General features: G+C 39.6%; 1 protein-coding gene across 1 annotated transcript in view; it reads right to left on the bottom strand.

Moving 5' to 3' along the window:
* Positions 1-24,261, bottom strand: part of PIEZO2 (piezo-type mechanosensitive ion channel component 2) — a 58,048-nt gene that overhangs the window by 9,151 nt on the left and 24,636 nt on the right. Inside the window, exons 12-26 of the mRNA XM_009867540.1 lie at positions 23,815-23,981; positions 21,553-21,728; positions 15,580-15,747; positions 13,037-13,426; positions 11,480-11,738; positions 10,789-10,971; positions 10,117-10,369; positions 9,260-9,392; positions 8,659-8,806; positions 8,332-8,546; positions 6,202-6,360; positions 4,765-4,912; positions 1,908-2,096; positions 1,366-1,458; positions 82-254 (exon numbers count right to left, since the gene is read on the bottom strand). Of these exons, the coding sequence (XP_009865842.1) occupies positions 82-254; positions 1,366-1,458; positions 1,908-2,096; positions 4,765-4,912; positions 6,202-6,360; positions 8,332-8,546; positions 8,659-8,806; positions 9,260-9,392; positions 10,117-10,369; positions 10,789-10,971; positions 11,480-11,738; positions 13,037-13,426; positions 15,580-15,747; positions 21,553-21,728; positions 23,815-23,981 (2,854 nt within the window). The remainder of the gene's footprint in view (positions 1-81; positions 255-1,365; positions 1,459-1,907; positions 2,097-4,764; positions 4,913-6,201; positions 6,361-8,331; positions 8,547-8,658; positions 8,807-9,259; positions 9,393-10,116; positions 10,370-10,788; positions 10,972-11,479; positions 11,739-13,036; positions 13,427-15,579; positions 15,748-21,552; positions 21,729-23,814; positions 23,982-24,261) is intronic.

Here is a 24,261-nt window from a genome sequence, read left to right on the forward strand (position 1 = left end):
CAAAAATGCAGCATGTAACTGTTCTGCTGAGAGAATGCTTGGCAAATGATCCACCAACCTCATAACAGCCATATTAATTACCTTTGAACGCTCCATGAAAGAACTACAGTGAACTCAGCTGAAAAATCCAGCAGTCCCTGTATCATTTTCTGTCTACTAGGAGGGCTGATGGTCCATAAAGAGTTTGAATTTCCCTCTAGATCTGCTAGAGTTATATCTTCTTTTCCATAGCCCTCTAGAAACTGCAAAGCAGCCTGTAGGTGCAGAAGAGGAAAATAAAATTTCAGGGTGGTGATATTCACAGGACACAGAGACACATTTCCCAGCCAGGCAGAACTGTAAATGTTTTATTAAGTGTAAGTGCAGTGGTTTGCACTGTTCCTCAGGTACCAGGTGAGATTTAGACGAGAAAGGGAATAAACAAAATATAGTCAAGCTAAGAAGGCAAAATAAAAATGTCCCTGCTGTTTGAAGAATGATGGCCATGGGGTCCAAAGTGTCTGAAAGTTCATCAGGTAACCTCTGTAGGTTACCTAACTTAAAATTTTGCTCTGTCTTTTATTACACATCTTTCTTCATAGAAAGATGTCTGCAAAGAATAAGACAACTTGAAACTGTTAACTTCCAAAGTGGATCAGGATTACAATATTACTGCTATAAAACACAGGCTATTTGGTAGGATCCAAGATAAAAAACTACGTTAATTCTTGAATGGGCTAGAAGCAAGCCTTTCCTTTAAAGTTATAGCTGATCAAACCCCAGTTACTTTAGTAATGCATCAGCTTCTACTAATTTCTAGTCTATTTCCTGTAGAAATCTATGATAATTTTGTTTATGTTGCACCATGAAATAGACTATGTTTAAATATTTATGTCTGACATTTTAATATCAAAACTTTTCTAGCCATACACACTTTCTTTTGACAGCACCACATCTACTCACTGGGAGGTGAAAGCTGTGTGTGCTATAGGAAGGAGCATGGGGCTTAAAAGTGCCAGCACTGTTGTGTCCTCGCAGCACATTTGTTTTGGCAGCAGACCAACAGCATCAGGTCTCCTGAAGGTTTGTGTCACTTAAAGGGGAGGTATTTGTTTAGTCAACAGGACAAGCATGGCTTCTGTCTTCAACAGTTTTGTGCAAAGACGTCTTGCAAGATTAATGGCCACTTGTCTCACCATAACCCATCCCTGTCCCGTCAAATGATCTGTTCAAACCCCTACTCTTGCAAACCCTCTTTATAGAAGCATCTTCCAAATGATGGCAGAACTGTTGACCACTTACAACTACACAAGTAAAATTCACAAACGGCCTCCATGGAAACATGCACGCATTTTTAAGTAATGAGGTATTTTACATTTCACTTACAGTGTTACCCCTATAGCTTCCCAGAAATGCATTGAAACCAGTCTGATTCAAATCCTTGAGCTGATTCTGTTGAGCACTCATTGTAAAAATAGGCTGGGAAACAAAAGAATACACACTTGTCACATTTGGTTCACATCAGCCGCTACATACACAGTACAGCATCCTGTGCATCACAGTCTAAGACAATTACGGCACTCGATTAAACGAGGAGGTTTTGACCTTATTCCACTGAGAACCAAGCTACCTCCAGTTATCTTACATTTACCATGTGGACCTGTAAGCAGTTATCTGAGTGTACCTGATGTAGGATAATTTATTCAGATTCCATTGCCAGTAGGCTCTGGTTTTTACTTGTAAATGAAGATAACATTTTACATCAGTTAGAAACTAACCTGTTTTCAAACTCAAAAGGGATCACTTTTTGGAGCTTGCCTGATCTCTTGCCTAAGGCAGGAGAGTTCAGTTCAACTAAGGCAATAAGAAATAGCACAAGGAAATACAGTGTGAAAAAAGAGTTGGCTTTTGGTCGTCTTTTTTTTTACCTGATAACCTCCTAGAGTTATTGTGATTGATACATCTAGAGGCTTGTTGGTGATGCCTGCAACAGATTTGATTAAAGACATGAAGAGCAGTGGGAACCAGACAATACAAATCAGCAAGACGATAATCATGCCACCCATTCCATACTTCACAACTTTCTTTTTCTTCTGGCCTCTTGGCTGGGGATATCTCTGAAAAAGCAAACAGCAAGATGGTAATGTCTTTTCTATCAGAGGTACACTCGGTATGACTTGATCTGATCATATCATATCATAGAATGGCCTAAGCTGGAAGGGACCTTAGAGATCATTTTAATCCAGCCTCCCTGCCGCCAGGGACGCCACCTCTCGACTAGATCAGGTAACACATGGGGACCGTGTGGGAATCGAACACGCGACCTTAGCATTGTTAGCGCTACGCTCTACTGACTGAGCTAACCGACTTGATGGGTGAATACATAACAATCTTAAGGCTTCCCTTCTACTGCGGTAATTTGCTACCAACTGTCAGGTCAGTTATTTAGAGATTTTTAGCCAAACATGCACAGACGCTTAAATTCTGGCAACAACAGAGAAAAGTGCCAAATGAACGTATGCTACATGTGTGTCCGGTGTGAAAAATGTTGTAAACCTCTGTGGTTTGGATTCTTCACAACCATAAAGAAGAAAAAGATTAGGTAGGGCAATCTGAATTTTTTATCTGAGTGAATGCAAGCATGAAGTCACAGGAGAAAAACATTAGATAATAGCAGCAATGGTGATAAAACAACTTGTTCAAAAAACTGGTATTGGGAGTGACCCGCTTCTTTGCATTTGGCCTTCCAAAAAGTTTTTCTTTAAAGCTCCTTAAGGCAGAATTCCTCTCCTAGAGCTTGAAATGTTGTAGACTGTATTTCAGGGGGAAAAAAAAAATGTTTGCCAGCAACTGACATGCACCATTATTAGGATTATCTGCTACTGCACTACCTCCACATTCATTTCATACCTCATATACAATATTTCTAAGAGTTGTTCGTAGGCTTGATTCAATCTGTTTCTAGTGAATCCCACACCAACTGCGTTTAAATAATATTTGAAGTTTTGTTGTTGTTCTTGAAGTCTTGACACTGCTGATATAACATCCTTCCCTTTCTTAGCTTCTGAGACCAAAAGTGACTTTGCTTTTATCCTTCTCTTCTCAAAGGAGATCACATGGCATATCTGTTCTGCCTTGTCCATAATTTTCACCCTCTATTACTGCCTTCTGATTGAATACTTTAATAGCTTCACCTTCCTGTAAAATGCCTTATCATCACTGTAATTTATTTTGGCATATTCTCTTACAGGATTTAACTCTGCGGAGTGTTTCAGGATCCTGTTTTTCACACACTGCATGTGAAACATAAAGATGCACTGTATTGCACTGCACCTCGAACACACACTAGGAAGCTGCTTTCAGGAAATTGTTCTTGTTTTACACAACATGGATCCATAAAGCCCCTAGAAGAATATTAAATCTGTAATACAATGCTGTATTTAAAACCAATTAGCTATTTTTCAAAAAGCAGTGTATCAAGTCATTTGTCTTGTACTATAGAACACTTTTCATTAAAAGGTCATATCAAGATCACCGGGGTATATTATTTGTCTATATGAGCATAGTTCAGGCACCTTTAATGATGTTACAGAGGAGCTCAGAGAGCCTCTAGAAGTCAAAGTACTTAGGCATATCACTCAATGTGAGAGAGACAGAAGGAATCAAAGTACCTTGAACAACACTCAAAATCATGGGTAGTTATTTTGCTACATGGCACTAGCAGACATGTGCCAACACAGACATGGAAATCCTTCCATGTCAGATCTACACTACATACAATGTAGAGTGATCCTGTTGTAGTGTAAAAAAATGCAGAGAGATGGACAGTACAAGTAGAATTGGAGTACGACTTTTCTTACTTCTGAAGCCTCTGATGACACTCCACTCATGGCAGAAATGGAAGTTATACAAAAAAAGCCAATATACAAGATTTGTGCGCACTTCAGCTCTGAGTTAATCTAAGTGACATACTTGGAAAGCAACTGCCATTAAGAGACAGGACTATAATAAAAGTAGAAATACGTCAGTAACACTTAAAAATACAGCTGTTTCATTGCAGATGTACAATTTCTGACTGGTTGGGTCACTCTTAAAAGAATGTTTAATTTCTTTTTCAAACTGGCAAAATAAGCAAGCATATGGTTGCAATCATTAGAGTGGTTATAAGGAATCCAGAATTTGCAAGTTTAATTTGAACTGGAGCTTAAATGATTTAAAGAGACTGAAATTTCAGACAGACAAATGGTGGGCTTATCTGGCCTGCAGTTCAGTTCTGGATGTTTGGGGAGTCTTCCGAGATAAACGAGCCAGCTGAGTTCTCTCTGTAGTTACTGGAGCTAGGCGTACCTGGGACCTACACCACAGAGGCACGAGCTCTTCCTCCTACTGATATTTCTCTTCAGCTATAGTTTCCCTGCTACTGTGGGTTACTCATGTAGTCGTTAGGGACAAACTGAGCCTCCACGAAGACCAGGACTTTCAACCCCAGCTTTGAAACTCAAGCATGCAATTAAGTTAGCAGGCACGTGTTTGTGGAGTTCACCCTAATGGTGGAAAAGTCAGCTAGGCACAAAAGAGAAGTCATTTGAAATATCACCTGTGGTGACTGCCAGCTAACATTAAGTACCAAACAGTCTGAATATTTCTGAATATAAACACCTAGTGTATCTTCTAACAAACTGACTTTATGGTGAATTTTCCAACTATTTAGGGACTCATGATTATTTGTCTTCATGTCTGCATAGGGAAGAGGACCTCTGGATCACTCATATGGGTCTTCCTTACTTTCTCTGATTCTCGCCAACACTTCAGGATGAATATATGAGCATAGATATCTTCAACACAGATCCAGCTGGAAAGACTGAGAGTGGTATCAGTCCAAACCCAGTCCATTACTGCTCTCAGCTCAGTCAGAAACGGAACCAGGCGGAACCTGAAGGGAGACCACAGCAGATAAATTGTCAAAAACTGGAGGATCACATTAAACAAGCACAGTTAAGTGTATATATGATGAGAAGGAGAATTAAGCCAATGTTAAAAGATAGATTAACAAACTTAGCAAACACAAATACAATCATATCCTGAGACTGCATGGCTAGTACTGATGTTTTAGGGGTGGTATCTCTTGCCACAGCTCATATTCCTCTAGATCTCCTTGTCGGGCCATAAACATGCTTTTGCATCATTATGCCCAGTAATTGTGATTGAGCCACCAATGGAATGAGAGAGTTTCTTGTATCCCCAAGTTCCTCTGACCTGGGAGCAGAGTAGAGGAACATCCCTTCCACAGGGTGGTGGTAATTTGTTTTATAGGTCTTTAGAGCAAGTGGCGCATGGCTTCTTCGCAGTAGGTGGGCAGTCCTCAGCTGCCTAAGGAACCGGGCGTTATGACTCACGATTAAGCAGCAGCAGAAGGTGGGCTAACAGGACACCAACACGCATACAGCGGCTGTTCAAAGTGCATCATTCTCTTTACTAGTCCCATACTTGTCTGCTTGGGCAGGTCACAAAGACTTTTTCATGTGATTAAAGCTTTCTTCTGTAACTTTTCCTACTGGAATGCAACAAGCCCATACTGAAAATATTGGTAACAGTGTAAGTGGAGGGTGAGGCGTGTCTCCTTAACATCACCTTTCACTCTGAGGTGACATTGTGCCTGTTACTTGCACTAACAGTCCTTGCTCCTGAAGGGTTTCAAATACGCAGTATTTCTCAAAAGATATATAAAGAAAACATTTTTGATGCATAGCTCTTATTTTTCATGTATATTGTCTTACACTTTATTCTTCTTACCTGCCGAGGTTGAGGCTGTAGACCTCCTCCAAAGTTCTCTTTGAATTTTAATGCCTTACTATGTTTTAGAACTGTAGAGCAAATAACATTGCCTGTTTTCTAGTACAATGTATAGACTCTGTCTCTGCTCAGAGACACAATTTCTTAGAACTATTATAAATGTCTCTTCCATAGAGGCTTGAATGGCTGACTGGTATGTCGGACTTCTAGATTCAGAGCGGAAGAATGATTTTTCTGAAATTTGCATTCCTGAAACTGATTTTTTTTGTGGACTACAGGGGACTTATGACATATAGAGACTGTGCTGTGAAAAACTTACTATCTCATTTCCATCAGCCTGTGAAGAGAAGTCATGAACACCTCAGCATCTCATGATAACAGATTCTTATTTCAAAAAAGAAAGGAGGAGGGCAGTAGGTCTAGACTTACCCTTGAAATAAGAACAGGTTGACATAGTTATAACTTTTTGTGAGGAAGTTGCCCAGGACACGAGTTGGATATCCGCAGCGTATCTGATATGCTGATAAGCCAAAATAAACACATTTCACAAAATACCAGAGCTGGGCAACTGTGTTCTGGCTAAATTTCCTGTAATGGAGAAGGCAGATAAAGGAAAATGATGAACTTTGTATATGTGTATGACCAAATTAGCTTGAAACGCTTTGTGCTTCTGGCAGTTTCCCTTTCCTGACATCCTGTGAAAAGCCCATGGTTTCTGACCCCACTCCAGGGTTGAAACAGTATTTGGAAGTTGCTGAACAAGAAAGTCTATAAACAGCTTCTGTTGTCACCTCAGTCGCAGGGGAGAGACTGGAAATAGGCTTCCTTAAAAGTGAGGGCTCTGGGGCAGTGCCCTCTCCCTCAGGGCGCTAGAGGTGCCTTGCTGCCCAACATGGGCCAGTCTGCCTTTGGTCCCCATGATGGCAAAGCCTTCTGTGAACCCTGAGCAGACACTGATTCTCTTGGCTTTTCAGAGGGCTGACAGCTGGACCAAATCTAGGCAGCTTTAATGGCTATTGGTGTTCACGGGGCCACCTGCAGGTCATGAACTCACACAGGACTTAAAGTTGGAGTGACCTATGAAGATTGTATTTTTCACCCTCCCCTGCTTGAATCAGGTCTAATGACACCAAATTATTCAGGGACCTGTCCAGTTGAGTTTTGAATATCTCTGAAGATGGAGAACTCACAACCTGTCTGGGAAACCTGTTCCAGTGTTCAACTACCATCATGTCTAACTGGAATTTCTCGTTATTTCCTTGTAGTCTCTTGTCCTATCTGAAAAGAGCTTAGCTTCTTCTCAATGTCCTCTTAACATGTAGTTAAAGACAGCTCTTCACTTTCTCTTCTCCAGACTGAACTAATCCTGTTCCCTCAACCTCTCTGTCCCCCTCCGTCACCCTGACCACCTTGGTAAACATGTGCCATTTCTGACTTCAGCACTGTGGAACTACAAGGGATACCTCCTGATGGAAAGGATTACATCACACAAATTTTCATTAAGAAATTTGCAGAGGCTTTTAAGGATTAGCCTGAAGGAATGTATATAAAAGATTTCAGATTAACAACTTGATAAAAATTCCATAAAAGCATAGAAACAGTCAAAATTACTTTATTGTGTTTCAAGTGACCAAATCAAGCCAGAAGTTTAACATCAGTTCTCAATGCCGAGTAGACAGGAGATCCACTTAAAAACTGCTTTTTTTTTTTTTTCAAGTTGGGGCTCAATTAATACTGCACTGAGGAATAATAAACATTTGGTTTTGACAGGAAATGAGACCTTTCAGTCTTTCTTTACACTGTGTAACTATTTTGCTTTTTCCCTTGATTGTTAATGAAACATAACGTGCTTACGTGACACACTCATTTTCCCTGTATAGTCAATGGAGGGAGTTAAATACTTCAAGGAAGTTTACAGTAAGTGGGGAGGTAGTCAAGCACTAGAGGGGCAGTCTTGACACCTCCAGGTGATAACCGCCTTGAGCCATGCAATGAGGTTAGATTTGTGGGTGAACTCGACCAGGCAGAGCTGACCGCCTCCACATCACCTCCAGAGCCATGTGGCAGGAGCAGGGGAGGAGAACTTTTGCTTTTCAGAAGTGACACAGGTTTTAGACACTCCTCAGTCTAAGGAGATTTAAATCCACAGTTCACATAATCCAGGAAAGTGCTAAATTATAAATTACTCTTAAAAAGACATTTCCTACTCATTCTTCTAAACCAGTGTGCAGTAGCCTTGAGAGCTGGGAATTGAATCAGAAGCCAACATTGTCTCAGCTGAGGGCTCTAATCACTCAGTTACAGGCAAGCTCTTTTTCACCTGCTTGCATTTTGGCCTAAGAAGAGACTATTTCTGTACATACTTATATAATTAATTCTTTCTTAAACTTATGTTGGCTGAAGTGATTGCTTTAGAAAGGCATTCCAACATTCTGGTCAGAAATCAGACCAAGAAACTTGTTTGTGATTCAAAAGCTTAGCTATAACCCTGTCAAATTTAAATACAACTTGGTAGAGTACCAGTATTCTACCCATATTGCCTGATTATAAAGGTTATACCTTTCTGTCACTCCAGGCAAGATAAAGAACATCCAGAAATGTATTCCGAATACAAGGATGACCTGGAAGATGACCTTTCCCATGACAGTCTTCTTGAGGTACAGTGCTCGATCTACCACCATGGTACCAAACTGAATGAGCACCATCACCAAAAATGCCTCTGGGACCTGGTCCTCTGATAATGAAGAGGTGATATCTGCTGCTGCAGAGTGTTTCTGAAAAGAAACAACAACAGAGTGTTTGAGGAATGATGACATACATGATACTTAGTATCCACAGCATGTAAATCCTGCTGAGGATTTACAGATAGATGCCTCTGTGACATACCCCAAAAGCCCAAAATCCAAATACAATGATGATGAAGTCCACTGTATCTGCGAGGAACATCAGCACATACACATCAGTCACTGCACTGTAGTCTGGGTGAATGAGATTGTAGAAAAACTGTCTGATGGGCACGTACACCTGGAGAGTCCTAAAACAACACAGACCGTAGTGTGATTTAACAACACTGCAACTTGCACTGAAGAGAATATTGGCTGGGTGTGGTATGATTAATGTTTCTAAAGATATCTAAAATCAACTCTGACAGTTTTCACAGGACTCCATAGACACCAGTCCCTTGTTCTGATTGCTTCAAAATCACTGTTCTAGCATTTGTTCATTAGAAATATACACAGCCAACCATATTCATGCAGGAAAATTAGCTTTTTTTAAATCAGGTAGGTGCTATTTGAATAACTGCTGATTTGTCTGATGTTTAGATGGTGAGACTTAAAATGAAAGTATGTGCATACAATGAACTTCATATACACCCATTCATCACCTTGAATAAACGGTAGTAACCTGCTTTATTTAAAATGCTGTTTTACTGCTTTCCTGTTTGGAACCTTCCCCCTAAACCCACACATATCCTCATATTGCTCACTTTTTAATTGTAAAGGCCTTGGCTTTGATCATTTGTTCTCGAAACTTTTCCATAAGAAGCTCCTTTCTCGATTTTTGCTTGATGCTTAGTACACTGCTTCCTTTCTGACTGCTGTTTCGTGTACTGGTACTTCCTGAAAAGAAGGAAGGGAAAAATTAGAAATCCAAGTTTAAACACAAAAACTAGAAAGTAATAAATATTGAGACTTCAATCCCATATATAGTCCCACATTTGAAAGAAGCTTTGAAATTAATTCTTATGTTCGTTTTCAAATATGATAAAACCTTGAGAGCATTCAGTAGATGTTTGATCACTGGCGGATCAAAATTAATTACTATAGCAAGAAAAAACTAGTGATAAAGGTTAAGTATTTCATTGATCCGACGCAGACACCTCAATTGGTAATATACACATTCAGCCTATTGTAAGCCCATACTTTTTACAAAATGGGATAGGTAATCTGTTTCAATATATCTAATCAAAACTTCTCCTCATTTCGAGTATCATCAAATGTAGATATGAAAATAGTGCTTTGCATTCCCTCTCACTGGAGATTACACTGAACCAGAAATTCTGGATCTGGGCCACACTGAGCATTCTTTTCCCAGCTATTGGATAATGTAATTTTAAAAACATAGTGAATCACAAAGTATGGCTCTCCATTTGAACTTTAAGAAGGCTTGGAGTGGGTTCAAACATGAAGATACTTTGGTTTATATCCTGCTTCCTCACTTAGAAGCAGCAACATTCAGTAGCCTCTGGGATCTCCACAGCAACCAGCACAAAGTTTCAGCAGAGTGATCTCATGGGAAATGAATTTTTGGTCTTCAAATCCCAGAAATGGCCATGACATTTACCTCTCTTAGATCTGTGTGAGGAGAAGCTGGACCTGTGTGAAAGCTGTGATACACTGCTGGAGCTCTTCCTCCTGATGGCAGTCTGCTGCTCGGGGAAGTGGACATGGATGGACTCCACTGATGCTGCAAGATTGACAGATTTCAAAGAGGTGGAAGAGTCTCTTCTGCCTCCTGTTAGGGAGAGCTCATCATCAGTATCCTCTTTATTACTGGAGCTGTCCCCTTTCTCATCTTCATCCCATAATCCATGGCACTAGAGGAAAAATAAAAAGAAAGCATTTCAACCTTGTATTTCTGTTACAGTATTTATCCCAGGCATTGCTAAGATCAGTCACATGTTCATGAAGAGGAAGAAGAATTAATAGTGCTGGGATACCATAGATTCATAGAATCAGAATCACTTAGGTTGGAAAAGACCTTTAAGGTCATCAAGTCCAACCATAAGCCTAATTCTGCCACATCCATCACTAACCCACGTCCCTACCAACCACACCTACATATCTTTTAAACACTTCCAGAGATGGTGCAGCCTGTGTCAATGCTTGATAACCCTTTCAGTGAAGAAGTATCTCTTAGCTTCCAAATGAGTGAGCTTTCTATATCATCTGAGTGACTCAAAAATTTAAAACTAAAAATTAAATATAAATAAGAAACTACATGAACTCAGATTACCTTTAAAATGGATCTGTGGAAGAACAAAGCAAGGAGCTGAACAAGATCATAGTGCACATAACCCTCTTTCTTCTCAATGCCAATAATATTGGGTGGATGGTAAGGTTTGTCTTTTGTGTAATCCACATATTTATTCCAAGGAAAGAAGCCAAACTGGAAGAAGTACTTGATGACAATGGCCACCTGCTCAGAAACACAACACACTTGGGGTGTTTTATAAGCACGGTAGATATAATAGTTTTGTGACATTAAAAGATGAGAAATATGACTACTTTGTCAGTTTTGTGAGAAGATAAGCATATTCATTGCTACAGAAGAACAATAGCTCACATTTCCTCAGTAATAAAGTCAATCAATATTTACCAACAGATGATGCTCAGTGGTACCTGAGGTACCACAAGCAGTGTATACTGTCTCTTCATTATCCACTATATCATAGCTGTTTGCAAATGGTCTGTTCTTGCAATAACTTCTTTACTTGCCAGGAAGGATATTGCTCATCGCAATGAATAAAAACACCAACAAGACCTTTTCATAACACAGAAATTGCTGTGGACTTCAGCAAATGTTTATATTAATACGAAGAGCCAAAGGCCCCTGATCCTAAAGATCAAAAACAGAAAAGAGACCATGCAAAGCTTGCAACTAACTTTTCCGTGTTAGACATGGGGTTGGAAAACCAGTAGCATACCTCAGTGTAGACAATGGCTGTCATCCAGAAACGTTTGCTTGGCCGAGGAACAGACAGCATGGCCCAAAGGAATATAAGGATGGGAAGCACCAGGGTTATCATGGAGGCAGAGATCATGTGGTTAAGGATGATCACAAAATAGCACACCATTTCTGACCGGGCCACTAGCGTGTTGTACAGGGCATAAATAAGAAGCAAGACTCGAGGCTGACCAACATAGAACTTCTCTGACTCCTCCAGCTCATCATCATGAAACATCCTGTGAGGAGCAGAATACCATAAATGAAATGAAAATTAATTTCACAAAAGTTGCTTTTTAAATTGGTACTATATTTCCTTTTGAAAAAATTATAGAATTCTACTCCTAAGTTCAATTGAAAAAAAAGGGGGGAAAAAAGATGGGATTTGGTATTATAATTATATAGCCTGATTCTAAGCTCAGAAAATATGAATTTCATGCCAAATAACTAGAAGCACTGTTCTTCTGGTTTTTAATTTACCCAGGAAGTCGGCCTGGCCCAAGAACGTCCCTGTCTGAATTCATATCTGATTTATCAACACAGATAGGAATTTGGAGAAACTCCAGGGGTTTATCAGGAGACATATGCTATGAATAGTCCTGTGACATAGGATTAGGACATAAGTGCCCTTGAGCATTAGATGTGTCCAATCCTCTCCACTCTATCTAACTCAAGCACATATAAAAGGCAGCAAGAAATCATTATATGACTTTCACATATATTCACAATTCTCATTGCTTTTCATGAAGTGTGCCCTGGTCTAAGAAGAGGTCTCACTGAAAAGCAAAAATGGCCATGGAAAACCAGAAGAAAAGACGCTGCATCTACAAAGTCAGATCTACACAGTCTTTCTTTCTCTCTTTAGATGCAGTCAGGCTAAAAGGCATTTCTGCAGTTTAAGATTTTGTCCTTGCACTTGGGGAAGCTCTCCTGCTAGCTGAGCCAGGCCAGAAATCAAAGGAAGAAGAGCAGCGGCACCATCCCCACTTCAGTGTTGGTTGTGCTACTAAGTCAGCATCTGAGGGGCAAAGAGGGGAGCATCCTACCTCTTATTAAAGCACTTAGCAAGGTGGTCTCTCTACACAGCTCTCAGCTCCTACACGCTTAAAGAAAACCTCTGCCAAAGGTCAGAGTTTCCCTTGCAGTAATCCAAAATAACTAGAGAAGAAGCATTTTCCCAGATAGCCCTAAAGGAAACTTATTTGAAATCACAGCTGTGTGGAGAAGAGAAGCCCTCTCCACAAGGAATATTTAGAAAAGGCGTTGACCCCATGACAATTGCAGCACAGAAATCTGATGCTAATTAGAACAATTAGGCATGGTATCTGGAGAGAAAGTGGGGATTCTTTCCAACATGTATTTGAATCATTTTAGAAATCTGTAATTAGAACAACTGCACAGGAAATGAGCTTCTTCCCTTAAACTTACTGCAAGGTCTGTCTCAGAAACTGTAGGCTAGCTCATAGACAAAAAAAGAAAGTAATGACTAAATTTCACAGACTAGAACCAACAATTATTCCCTGCTGAAGGTGCTTACTTGTTCAGAAGCAGCTCACTAGCCGTTAGCTCGTGTGTCAATGGAGGGAGAATCGTGTCAGGTTTGTCCGTCCGACTGTCATCTGGGCTCACCATCATGAGGCTCTTAGCAGCTGAGTCATCTGGGGAGCCAAAGGGAAGGTGTTCAAAGCTCACAGCTTTGCTATAGGAAGGTGGAGCTTCTGCATTGCTATCCACAGTGGAATACAATGGCACATCGGTATCAGGAGTATATGCAGCTCCTTCTGAACCCAAGCTATAATCTTCCACCTCCTCTTCCTCTGTCCTTGTTGCAGAATGAGCTCCTTCCTCTTCATGCTCCCCTTCTACCTCCTCAATGGTTTCTGTTGTCCCCTGACGAGAATAGAGCATGGTGACCTGTGTAGGTTCACTGTCGGGGATGGATGAAAAGAGAGAGTTGAGGCTTGCAAGGTTCACCACCAAGCAGAGTTTGTTAATTGTACCTTTATGTAGAAAGCTGAGTGACCCCCATTGCATTCCCAGGCCTTCAAAGTTCATATAATCTGATACAAAATATATCATCATGATGTCTTCTTACACAGATGGACCATCTGGGTCCATCTGCCCCCTGAACGATGTCCCAGTAAACCCACACTGATTCACTACCTTTTCATACCAGCAAAAGGCAAATTAATATCACCATCAAGAGAAACTACACTAACTTTCTGAAAGTAGTTCAAATGCCTTCTGACCAGAATGAGGACTTGCTGTTACATCTAGTTAAAGCATGCTCCATGGTGAATGACAGGCAGCCATGAGGTTCCTTCTAAATATGGTGCTTTTAACAAACACCATACAGGTGCTGTATGCAACTGGAACATGAGCTGTACACACACATCAACTTTTGATTCCAAATAAAAGAACAAGTAAATTGTTAACATGGAAAACACAACCCAGATTACAAAACTGTTCCAGTAACAGGATATCTTGCTTACCTTTAGATTGCCCTATGTTCTTCAATACGATCTTCATTTTTACCTTACCTGTCTGCTTTTCTTCCCTATATAACTATTTCCTTTTTCAACTGTTCTTATTCACTCTGTTTAATTCTCTGCTTGTTCACTTTACTTATTCCCAGCTTTGCATATCCATAATCACTTTCCCTCTTAATGCTCTGTGCTCTGCAACAGTCTTAGCTGATGTAAATTCAAGTAGATTGATAACTCCAGATGTGAATCTGGATACCGTTATTTAAAAAATATTTTCTTGGCTTTACTTTCACACTTTTCATCCCTCACAAGTATTTTTTCAGCTCTTCTCTCAAACATCACTTTCACTTTTTAGTCTCCATTCCATTCCTTCTCCATAGGTTAGACAATAGGCATCGATTCAGCGTCTTTTGTTCGCTGCATGTTCTTGTATCTCAACAGAAACAAAACCAGATTTCACATAGCTCCTATGACATGAATGAGACCATGGTGTCACCTAAGTATAACCTTCTAAAGAAAACTGGCACTGGCAAAGCCAGCTGGTGCTACCATGTCCTGTCAAAACTAAAAAAAAAAAGTTCAATCTCTTTTTATCTTACACTGCTTCAAAACTTACTGTGGCTATGTTAGATCACTTTAGTTATAGCAGACTTTTAATGAGAATGTGTAACACTATTATTAGGATAAGTGTTTTGGTGATTCACGGTTACACTCATCCTGGTTAAAATGCACATAACTATAAAATTCCACCATTTCAAAACCGATCAACACCAAAACTTTGTAAAACACTTTAAATGCTGAAAAAAAGAGAACGATCTAATATGTAATAAAATTTCATATTTATAGTATTTATAATACTAGTTGAAACATTGTTTCCCAATGTCATATAAACCCCTGTGTTTTACCTGCTAAAAAGTGAGTGAATGGCTCTGAACATTTCTCTTTTGCACTGGATATTAATATTATTCACTATCTTTTCACAGCTATTTTTCCTTTCTTAATTCCAACACCTCACAGACTGTAAATCAATGGTAAAGCAATTAAAGCTTATTTTGCAATCTTTCCTATATGGGGAAAACTAAAAATTGAAAAAGCAGGGCTAATGTTTATCCATCTTAGTTTCTAAATTTAGACATCTAAGTCCATATTTGGGATAGTTGACTAGCTGAGAAACTTCACTTCCAGCTTCCCTTTTGAACAAGAACAACTGTCAGCTTGACGAGTCTGAAAATCAGACTCTTTTTAGCTGAGTAAGCACAGACTTTAACCTAGTTTTAGACAGACAGCGTAATGTCATGGAGCAACTTTTAAAAACATATGAACTAAGGATGAAAACCAAACGAAAAAGAAAAAAAAACAACTAAAAAAAACCACGAAAAGAAACAGAATAAGAAGTGATACAGCAAATGAGTTCTAGATCATGACCCTGACTTTGAACCTGATCATTGTGCCACAACACAGAAGGCAGTAAAGCTTCCATTAACCATGCAAACCACTCTGTACACCAGATATCTGCAAACGCAAGTTTATGGACACTGCATTAAGTACAACGGTATGGGTAAATGAGTGAATGAAGCATGCATGAGTTAAGCACCTTGACACTATACTGCCACTGTCAGCTGATGAGGAGGACATATCCATGCTCTGCATTTTACGAAGCCTAGGTCGAGCGCGCTCACTTGTTTTAGGAACAGTGTCTGGTCCATCTAAATCATCAAGGGTTGACTGCCTTGAGAACAGCATGGTTGCTTCAGTGTAGCAGCTAGCAGCGCAAACAGTTATAAAGACAGTGTTAAATACAAAAGATATTACGATACACATGGTTCACAGTAAACAAATATGCTCGCCATGCAGCAAAACACTGACACAGAGAAAAAGGGTTCAGAGAGAAGATAAGGATTTGTTTAGAGTCACCATGCAAACACATTTCTCTGCACAGACTGCTCATGGTTATATTCATATCAGGCCTACGGAAGGCTAACAACCATCTATTCGCTATTCCAAGAGATATGAAACCAACACAGTGCTCTACATGCTTTCCAGGGGCACCAGCTTATGTATGTGAGGAGGTTTTATTTTCTTTGTTTCCCTCTGAAATTTCCAAATTCCACAAAAATGTTTTGGGAAGTGACCTCCTCTGTACAAACTCTATTTTATTAAAAATATACTGTACTGAACCTTTTTACACAGGTACATGCCAATTTCCTAAACGAGCCCTTAAAACTGAGTAAGCTCGTATTCCACAAATAGAAAAATAGCTGTCAGGCATTGGCAAATCCTCTTTCCGAACCAAAGAGCCAAATCGGATATGTTGTTTAGCCAGTAGATGCATGCCAAATACAACCTGCTCTGCATGGGATGGCTTTTATTTTGATATTTAGTAGTAAGCCCTGACGATTCTTTCCGGAAGATTTCATTTATCTCTATCACAGCTTAAAACGTATTTCAAAACTGGTGACATGCACATTTTGAAAGAAAGAGCAGATATAATAAACCCTCATTTCCTTTCACTTATCAAATACAACAGGACAACAGAGACATACACAACACATGGAGCATTTATGTGTTATTGGAGAAAAGAAGAAGGACTGGATGAGTTATGAGAAAGAAAGTACTTAATTAAATACAAGCATATAATATAGCAACAGGAAAGAAGCAAATACATTAATGACATATGGTAGATAGAAGAATTCTTTGTCCTCTAAAAATCTATGAAAAACACAGATGTATATGAGATAAGTTGAGGGACCTAGTGTTTTAAAACATGCAGTGACCTGCCCAAGTCTCTCAGATAGACTGAGAGAAGAAAGAACTCCAAACCACAGGTTTTACACTCTCCTTTTCTTCTTTTGAGTCCATCTGTGTTACACCTGAGCAGCAGCAGGAGCAGATTTGCTTCCTCGGCAAGCATTATGTTTGTCCAGGCACACAGAGAATTAATTGGGAGAGAGGTCAGAAGGAAAGTGCAATGGTGTTTTCCATGTTACTTTGGTCCTCCTAGCTTGAAGTCAGGAAAAAAATCTGCTAGCACAAAGTTTGCAGTTATTGCCTTAAGGAAAATGGGGAGGAAACCAGCAAAGTTATTCTTAGGCCCACACTCACTGATAGTCTTTTCTGACAGAATGGGTTGAGACTAAAAGCATACTTTGGCCTTTGAACAGAAAAAAAGTATCACCAAGATGCCAAAGGTATTACACTTCCCTTAAAAACAGAATTAACGGCAGAGGCACCTCTGCTCTGACAGTTTATTTGGCCAAGATCCTTTGCAAGCCACGTCATTATTTCTATGTGTGTGCAAAGGCATTCAAGCATCCTCCAGACAAAACCTGGAGGGCTGTCTGCATGGTGCAGGGTTTTGATGGAGCCGCAAATGCTACTTCCTATAGGCACAAGAGATCCACAGAACAGGCCTGATTCAGCAGCATGGAGATCAGCTGGAGCGCCCTGTTCCTGACTCCAGGGCAGGAGGAGGTTTCCCTTAGCACGTACACCTATCGAGTACAGCCAGGCTGCTGTACTACCAGTGATGGGCTAAAATGTAGGGGGATGGCAGCAAGTAGACGATATATTTTTGCAGATTAACTTCCTGTCTGTGTGATACAACGTTATTCACATGTTATTTTACATCCCAAGGGCTGCATTTATTCTTTTCAAGAGCAACACATTTTACTAAAGTGTTCAAGTATTTTAAATGCAGGCATAGTTCAAAAGAAGAATTTTCAAGGGCCTTAAGCTGAGCAGCTGTTGAAATTAAAGTAGCACATGCCCATTCATACATTTTCAATGGAAGAAACATATGCTAGCTGTCCTCTTAAACATGTAAGTTCTGACCTGGATCCTAGAAAAATATCTATTAATCTCAATAGATAAAAACGTTTGCCCAGGCAGAGTCCCTTCAACAATTTCATTTAAGGCTGTTTTAAATGAAGGATGAATCATCAGAAGAATTACTGACTGAGCAGCTGCTCTATATCCTTGAATGTCAGGAGATGTGTATGAGATGACACCTGTAGCACAGTCTGTATATTCTTTATGTACTTTAGGAACATGCTTCCGACCATGGAGGAAATGAGAACACCAATAAAGTGGAGAGATTTACACTTGGCAAAGCTAATGTTGACTCAGTCATTGACTATCACATAAATTTAATCCAAGCATACAAGGATATCTTCCTGAGTGACTTTTCAAATTTGTGTCCTTGGAGACCTTGAAAAGCATTAGCTTCTTGAAATCATTCAAGGACTACGTATTTTAAATTGAATGTTCACTAAAAGCCCTGAGTTCAAGCATTTTATATAAAGTTTATCAGGTATCCATTTTAAATAGGGATATATATAAATAGCAAAGATGTTTTTATCCTCAGCGAGTGGGAAATTTCTTACTTTATGACTTCCTTTTTGCTAAGTAAATTTACCCTTCTAAGGGAGTTTATTAGTTTAAGGGGTGACTTAACAAATTTTTCTGGTTTTTTAATGTCCATTGGCTATTTACTGACTAATATTACCTCTATAAACTACTACACTTCCCACACCAGCAAAAATAGATCCCAAACATTTCCTATCGTTCATGCTCCTGAATCAGACCCAGATCCAGCCCTAAACCAGGACTCCCCCATCATCCCTTCCTCTGCCTCCCTAGGCAAATGTAACTTCTCCAGCACTCCCTGCCTCAAGACCTGCTCTCCCATCTGGTGAGGGAAGCACAGATGAAAAGTGGTGTCCGTAAACACCATGCCTGCGCTTATATGTTCATTCTTAAAGGAGGCTCAGGGACTCCCACCTGCAGCGCCTATAAACGCCTACATTCAGGCACAGTTGGGAACTGAATACCTTATTTGTGAGCTGAAACCTCAGTATCCTGAAACCTGAATTGTGGCCTGTGTCTAGCTGCTACTTTGTAATGGCAGGCAAGATCCCATAAAGGTAGCCAACTAGTTTTAGTAAGTTCCCAACCATGTTACTGAAATTCACAAACTGCTTAACCTGATAAGCACTTCTTCAGTCAAATGGAACCACAGGACAGTGAATGTGCTACCATGCTAGCTCCCAATCCCTTCTGGCGGTGCTCCTCAAAGAGCTTGGTAGGATCAGCATCAGTCTCTTCTCCTCCTGGCCCATATGAACACTGCACTTGACCTTTAGGATACCTGACAGTATTTATACATAAAGAGAAACTAAACAATTACATTACTAATACCTCATTACATCCCTGGATAAGACTTCCAAGAGTCAGCCCTGAACTTCACAGTAAATTTACAGTTCCTGCAACTGATCAGAGAGGTCATTCTCTCTGGAAATCTAGTGTTCTGAGCACTGCGCAGATACCTACAGTAATTCCTGTCCTGAGTACTGAGGAATATGTGTTATTATAATTAAATAGCTTCTGTGCTTCTGCAACTCTGTGCACTTCCAGACATGTCCATCTTACTCATGGACCTAATGTCCACTACAGAATTTTGTGTAGGGCAACCAAAGAAGATAGCCAGAATGCTGGTTAGAAACTCTCTGCTTCTTCCCAAGAGTTTTCTATTGCCATCCTAGACTCATGATCACAGGGCTGCTTTAGATACAATTAGTTGCTTTTCCGTTTACTGGAAATCATCACTTTGAAATGTAAAATGTCCCCTTCTCTTGTTCGGGCAATTAAAAACACCCCTAAATACTCAAACTCAAATGAAGTTTAAAACATCTCACATTTCTAAAAAAAGCTCATAAGCACTTTCATAATTCCGGGAAGAGACATGCAAGGGTGTCCCAATAAACAGAGGGCATTATCATTCGATCAACAGACTCATTTTTGCTTCCTCTAATTACAGGTCATTATTAGTATAGCAGATGTGCACAATTTGTAAATACTCTCAGTGCAAAAATACTCGATTGTTTATTACCAGAAAAAGAATTTGAGATTAGACAAATCAGTCACAATACTGTCTTTGCTATTCCTTTGTTGATAGGTCCCATGACATCTCCTGAGGAAACGGAGGTAAGAGTAATACATATAAAAGATTTGTTTTTTTCTGTTCGAAAGCAGTTCCTCTGAAACACTCTGTGTTTGAAAAAATATTTTAAATGTGTAAGTATGCTCAAAGCAGGGTGACAAATGGGTGGTTATTCCAAAAAAACCCCAAACAACCAAACCATAAGTGGAGATCATACTGGATACCATATCAGCAAAGAGGTAGAATTTACACACGAAAATTACAAGATTTGCCTTTCTTTTATATAATTCATTTTGGAATTGGCTTCCCTTTGCTTCTAGTTAAAGTTCTTGCTAACATAGTTGTATAACAATGATAAACTTTTCTATTTATAGAAAAACTAAAAACTATTTAGTGAAAGTAGGACTGACACTACTTTTCTTTCTCAAGGTGAGACTGAACTTTGTGGAGTTAAATTCTGCCTTGCAGCTATCCAAGTGGCTCCAAGTGAGCTGGTAATAGAATTTGGCTTTACAGTTTTCTCACGTCATCTGACTCTTGTAAAACTTTGAGACAAAACACAAAGGTGTTGCTTAGTTGGGTAGCTAGCCACCGAGAAATATTTGCTCAGATTTTGTGTTTTTACTGGAGTGAACCTCTCAAAGGCCAGTGCTCACCCCAGGGAGCAATTTGTGAATATTTTGTCGAAGCACAGTACTCACAGGCACTCTCTTACATTTGCTTTTCAATAACATCAGAAAGAAAGACAAGCCCTCATTATTTTCAGTCTCCCAACATCTACCCATATGTCATTAGTAAAAGCTAAGCATAATCTACTGTACACACAAGCTACTAAATTTGCTTGGAGTATCAAACACCACATGATACTGCCACACTTCAGAGAAGAACAGGAGACAACAGAATGCAACGGATTATGAAACAGCTGGATTTCCAAAGCCCTCCCTTCTCCCCCTCATGTTGGACAATTTCTGTAGTCTCTTAAAAGTCAAGAACACAGGGTGGAAACAGGCTGCCTCTGTAAGAGAAGGAAGTGGATGTGTGTGCCTCTGTGTGCACGGAGCAGCAGGAGCGTGCAGTAGTTTTGGCAAGGGACTTGATGGCATCCGTCTTCAGAGAAGAATGACGAAGGTGGTTTTCCTGAACTACTATAGGTATTTAATCCACAAACTGTGTAGCTCTGCTGGACTGTAACCATAGCACTTCGGAAACAAGGCTCTTCAGATGATCTTTGTCTTGTGTGTAAAAGAGGAATTTTGTTCTCTCAAACCCAGAATCTATCTCAATCCAAAGACTTTTTTTGTTTGTCGGCAACAGACAACAATTTGTTTTACAAAGACAAAATATTCACAATGAACGATTGTTCCCCAAAATCCATGTCTGAGTTCCTAAACCCATATCCCATAAGCATCCTCAGTAAGCTCTTATTTTTCATTACTTTTTACAAGACCAGAACTCCTGTTAATAACCCCTAATTCTAGGGGAAACCGAAAGCAGTGGGGTAGTCATGCAGCGGAAAAGGAGTTAAGCCAACAACTGAGTCAACCACTCTAAAGGAATACTAACATACAGCAGTGTTTTCACTATTAAAATGCATGATTCATCTTTCAAAAAGTAAAATTAAATCAATACCTGGAGATACTGTCACGAGAAGCTGCTGAATCTAAACTATCCATTCTTTCAGATGCTTGCAAACCAGAAGCTTGACAGGGATTTTTATCAATGGAGTCTAGTCCTGACTCCTTAGAAAGTTTCATCATGTGGTTCTGGTAATACATATGGATGCTCTCCCGCGTTGGAACATTTCCCTGCGGAAGAGAGTAGAGGTAGAGTTACATGGTGGGGGAGGCATATTTTTCGACGAACTGGTTTCCTAGTAAATAATAATCTCCCACTAGCAGTTCCCTTTTGGAGTGCTAGTCAGATTCTGACTTAAATTACCATGGCACAAAGTGCTGCGTTTTCAAGAAAACTGGAGTAATGCATGAAGTTACAGTCTACATACAGCAAACAAAACTCTGCTGGGCGAGATTCAGATCATTCAGTATGAAAATGAGGTGTGGGCTGGGACCTTGACTCAACCTGCTCTCCAGTAACTTTTGAGACATCTCTTTTACATAGCTTCACTGACTCTAAGAACAATCATACCTCTTACTAGTGGTCAGTAGCAGTTTTCTTAAACTGATAAAAAAGGAAACAACTCACATATGAACTGATCTAGATTTTCATTAGTGTCCCCAAATAAGAATTTATTCATAAAATATGGATACAGTTGGAAAACCATGAAAAATATAATGAAGACCTTTACTCTTTCTCTGTGACTTCAGGATCAAGTAAGTTCATGAAGGATGGTTTTATTAACTGTTAGACCAGATCTGGGCACAGAATCAAGTCTTTGTGGCTATGACACTGCAATCAGAATTCTAAAGGCATGTCATAAGAATAAAACTGAGAATTTTATAGTCTGCTCTTAGGCAGAAACACATCCAACTCATTCCATCAGCAGTTGTATTGACTTCAGATGATACACTGAGAGAGAAGATTGTTATTCTTGAACAGACATTTTTCTAATTTAGAATTAAGCCTTATGCAAGGACTTTTTCCAGCTAAAATAATAAAAGCATTTTAAAATAGAGCCCATATTCCTTCTACTAATATTATTAGTTATTTGTATTTCAACTCTGGTCCTCTGTACTGTCCCAAGTCTAAAATTTTCCAAATTTCAAGTGTTATAAGAAAAAAATGCAATCTTAAGAATGTAACCTGAAACTCAGGCTTTGATTAGGGTTGTTTGTATACAAGCTGTGTTGCTTCTGCAGTAATAAATGTTTGTGCCACTATTACAGCCTGCCTCTGAAATCATGGCACACACTACACTCTATCTCCATTGCAGGCCTTGGAGAAAGGAAAAGAGCTGTGACAGCAAAAGTGTCGTACAACTGATGAAGGACTCAATTTATTTGCTATTATTATTATTATGCACTTACTATTGAACACGTTGAGGAAAACAACAGTAACTAAATACCAACACTGAAAAGCCCAGTGCCTCCTGGCCAGAGTGGGTAGAGATTCCCTCTGGGCAGGAAAGCCGCCTCTTGAACCTCCTGGGGTCGTGGGCAGCCTGATTACGCTGGCGGATGTTTACAGTGGCCAGGCTACATGGCGCTTTATTAAGGTCCAGAGCACTAATGTGTCATTGACCTTTTCAACCTCTTGATCTCTGAAACAGTCTGGAAAGAGCTAAAGATGAAGCTTCTATGCCAGGTGTCCAGAAATAGCTGAGTAGTCAGCGACACGTGTACCATACCTGTGCATACAAAATGAGAGCTTTAGCCAACTTTAAGGTATCACCTACCTGCATTCTGAAAATCCAAATACATTCCTAGTTACACTATCAACATTAATCTTTGAAAATAATGAATTTTACTAATATATAACTAGTTTGTGGAGGACCACCTAGCTTCATTGTGAGTGAAGAAAATTATGCCTGTATGTCGGCAGTCATTTCCGATGCAAAAAGATTGAAATATGCAGACTGAGGTAGTTTTTGAGCTGTTTAAAATACCATGCCTTCTCCTCTCTACTTAAATCTATCCTGTCCCCTCAAAACCACATTTTATCACAGGATTCTTTCCGTCAAATCCTAATATCAACCTCTCAAAGAATTATTTTTCTAATATTTTGGTTTGTGTCCAGATACTAAGACAAGTAATTTGTTATTTATATATTTATAAAAGAGTAAGCAGTAGAAGAGTCCAGATCTACTTTTAAAATGTGTATATAAATGAGATTTTTATAAGTTTTCTCCTTAACACAGTGATCTGAAAAGACATCTTTTCATTTCTCACTGAGTTGGAAATGGCATTAGCAGACAAAAAAACCCTAAAGCGTTACCTTCTTAATCTCCCTGGTCAGCATACAGCGCTCAATTCTTAGCACAGTGGAGATATCGATGTGCTCTCTTGAGATGGAATTAAGCCAAGCTGTAAAACTGTCTAGTGTTGCCAGGAAAAGGACCCAAGTGAACTTCAAGATATTAAATATCCTTTTGATGATGTTATCTAAGGGAGAGGAAAAGCAACAGAGAGTTAATGAATACAAATATCTTTCATTGTAGTTCTGCTTGGAATTAGAATCATTTTTCCTTTACTGTCGAATGATAATAACTCAGGCTGCAAGACCCTCTCATAGTAAGGAAACTGTGAAGATGGCTGGAGGCCTTTTGGCCATCTGGGCCATTTTCCTGCCTGTATGTCTACAGGCTTATCATCTCAAATTCTTTTTCCACCCTGTAACTCCCTCGTCTTGCAACCCATAGTCATATAAACAGTGCTGATTTTA

Source organism: Apaloderma vittatum, unplaced genomic scaffold (genome assembly GCF_000703405.1).
Source record: "Apaloderma vittatum isolate BGI_N311 unplaced genomic scaffold, ASM70340v1 scaffold5370, whole genome shotgun sequence".
Classification (NCBI taxonomy): Eukaryota; Metazoa; Chordata; class Aves; order Trogoniformes; family Trogonidae; genus Apaloderma; species Apaloderma vittatum.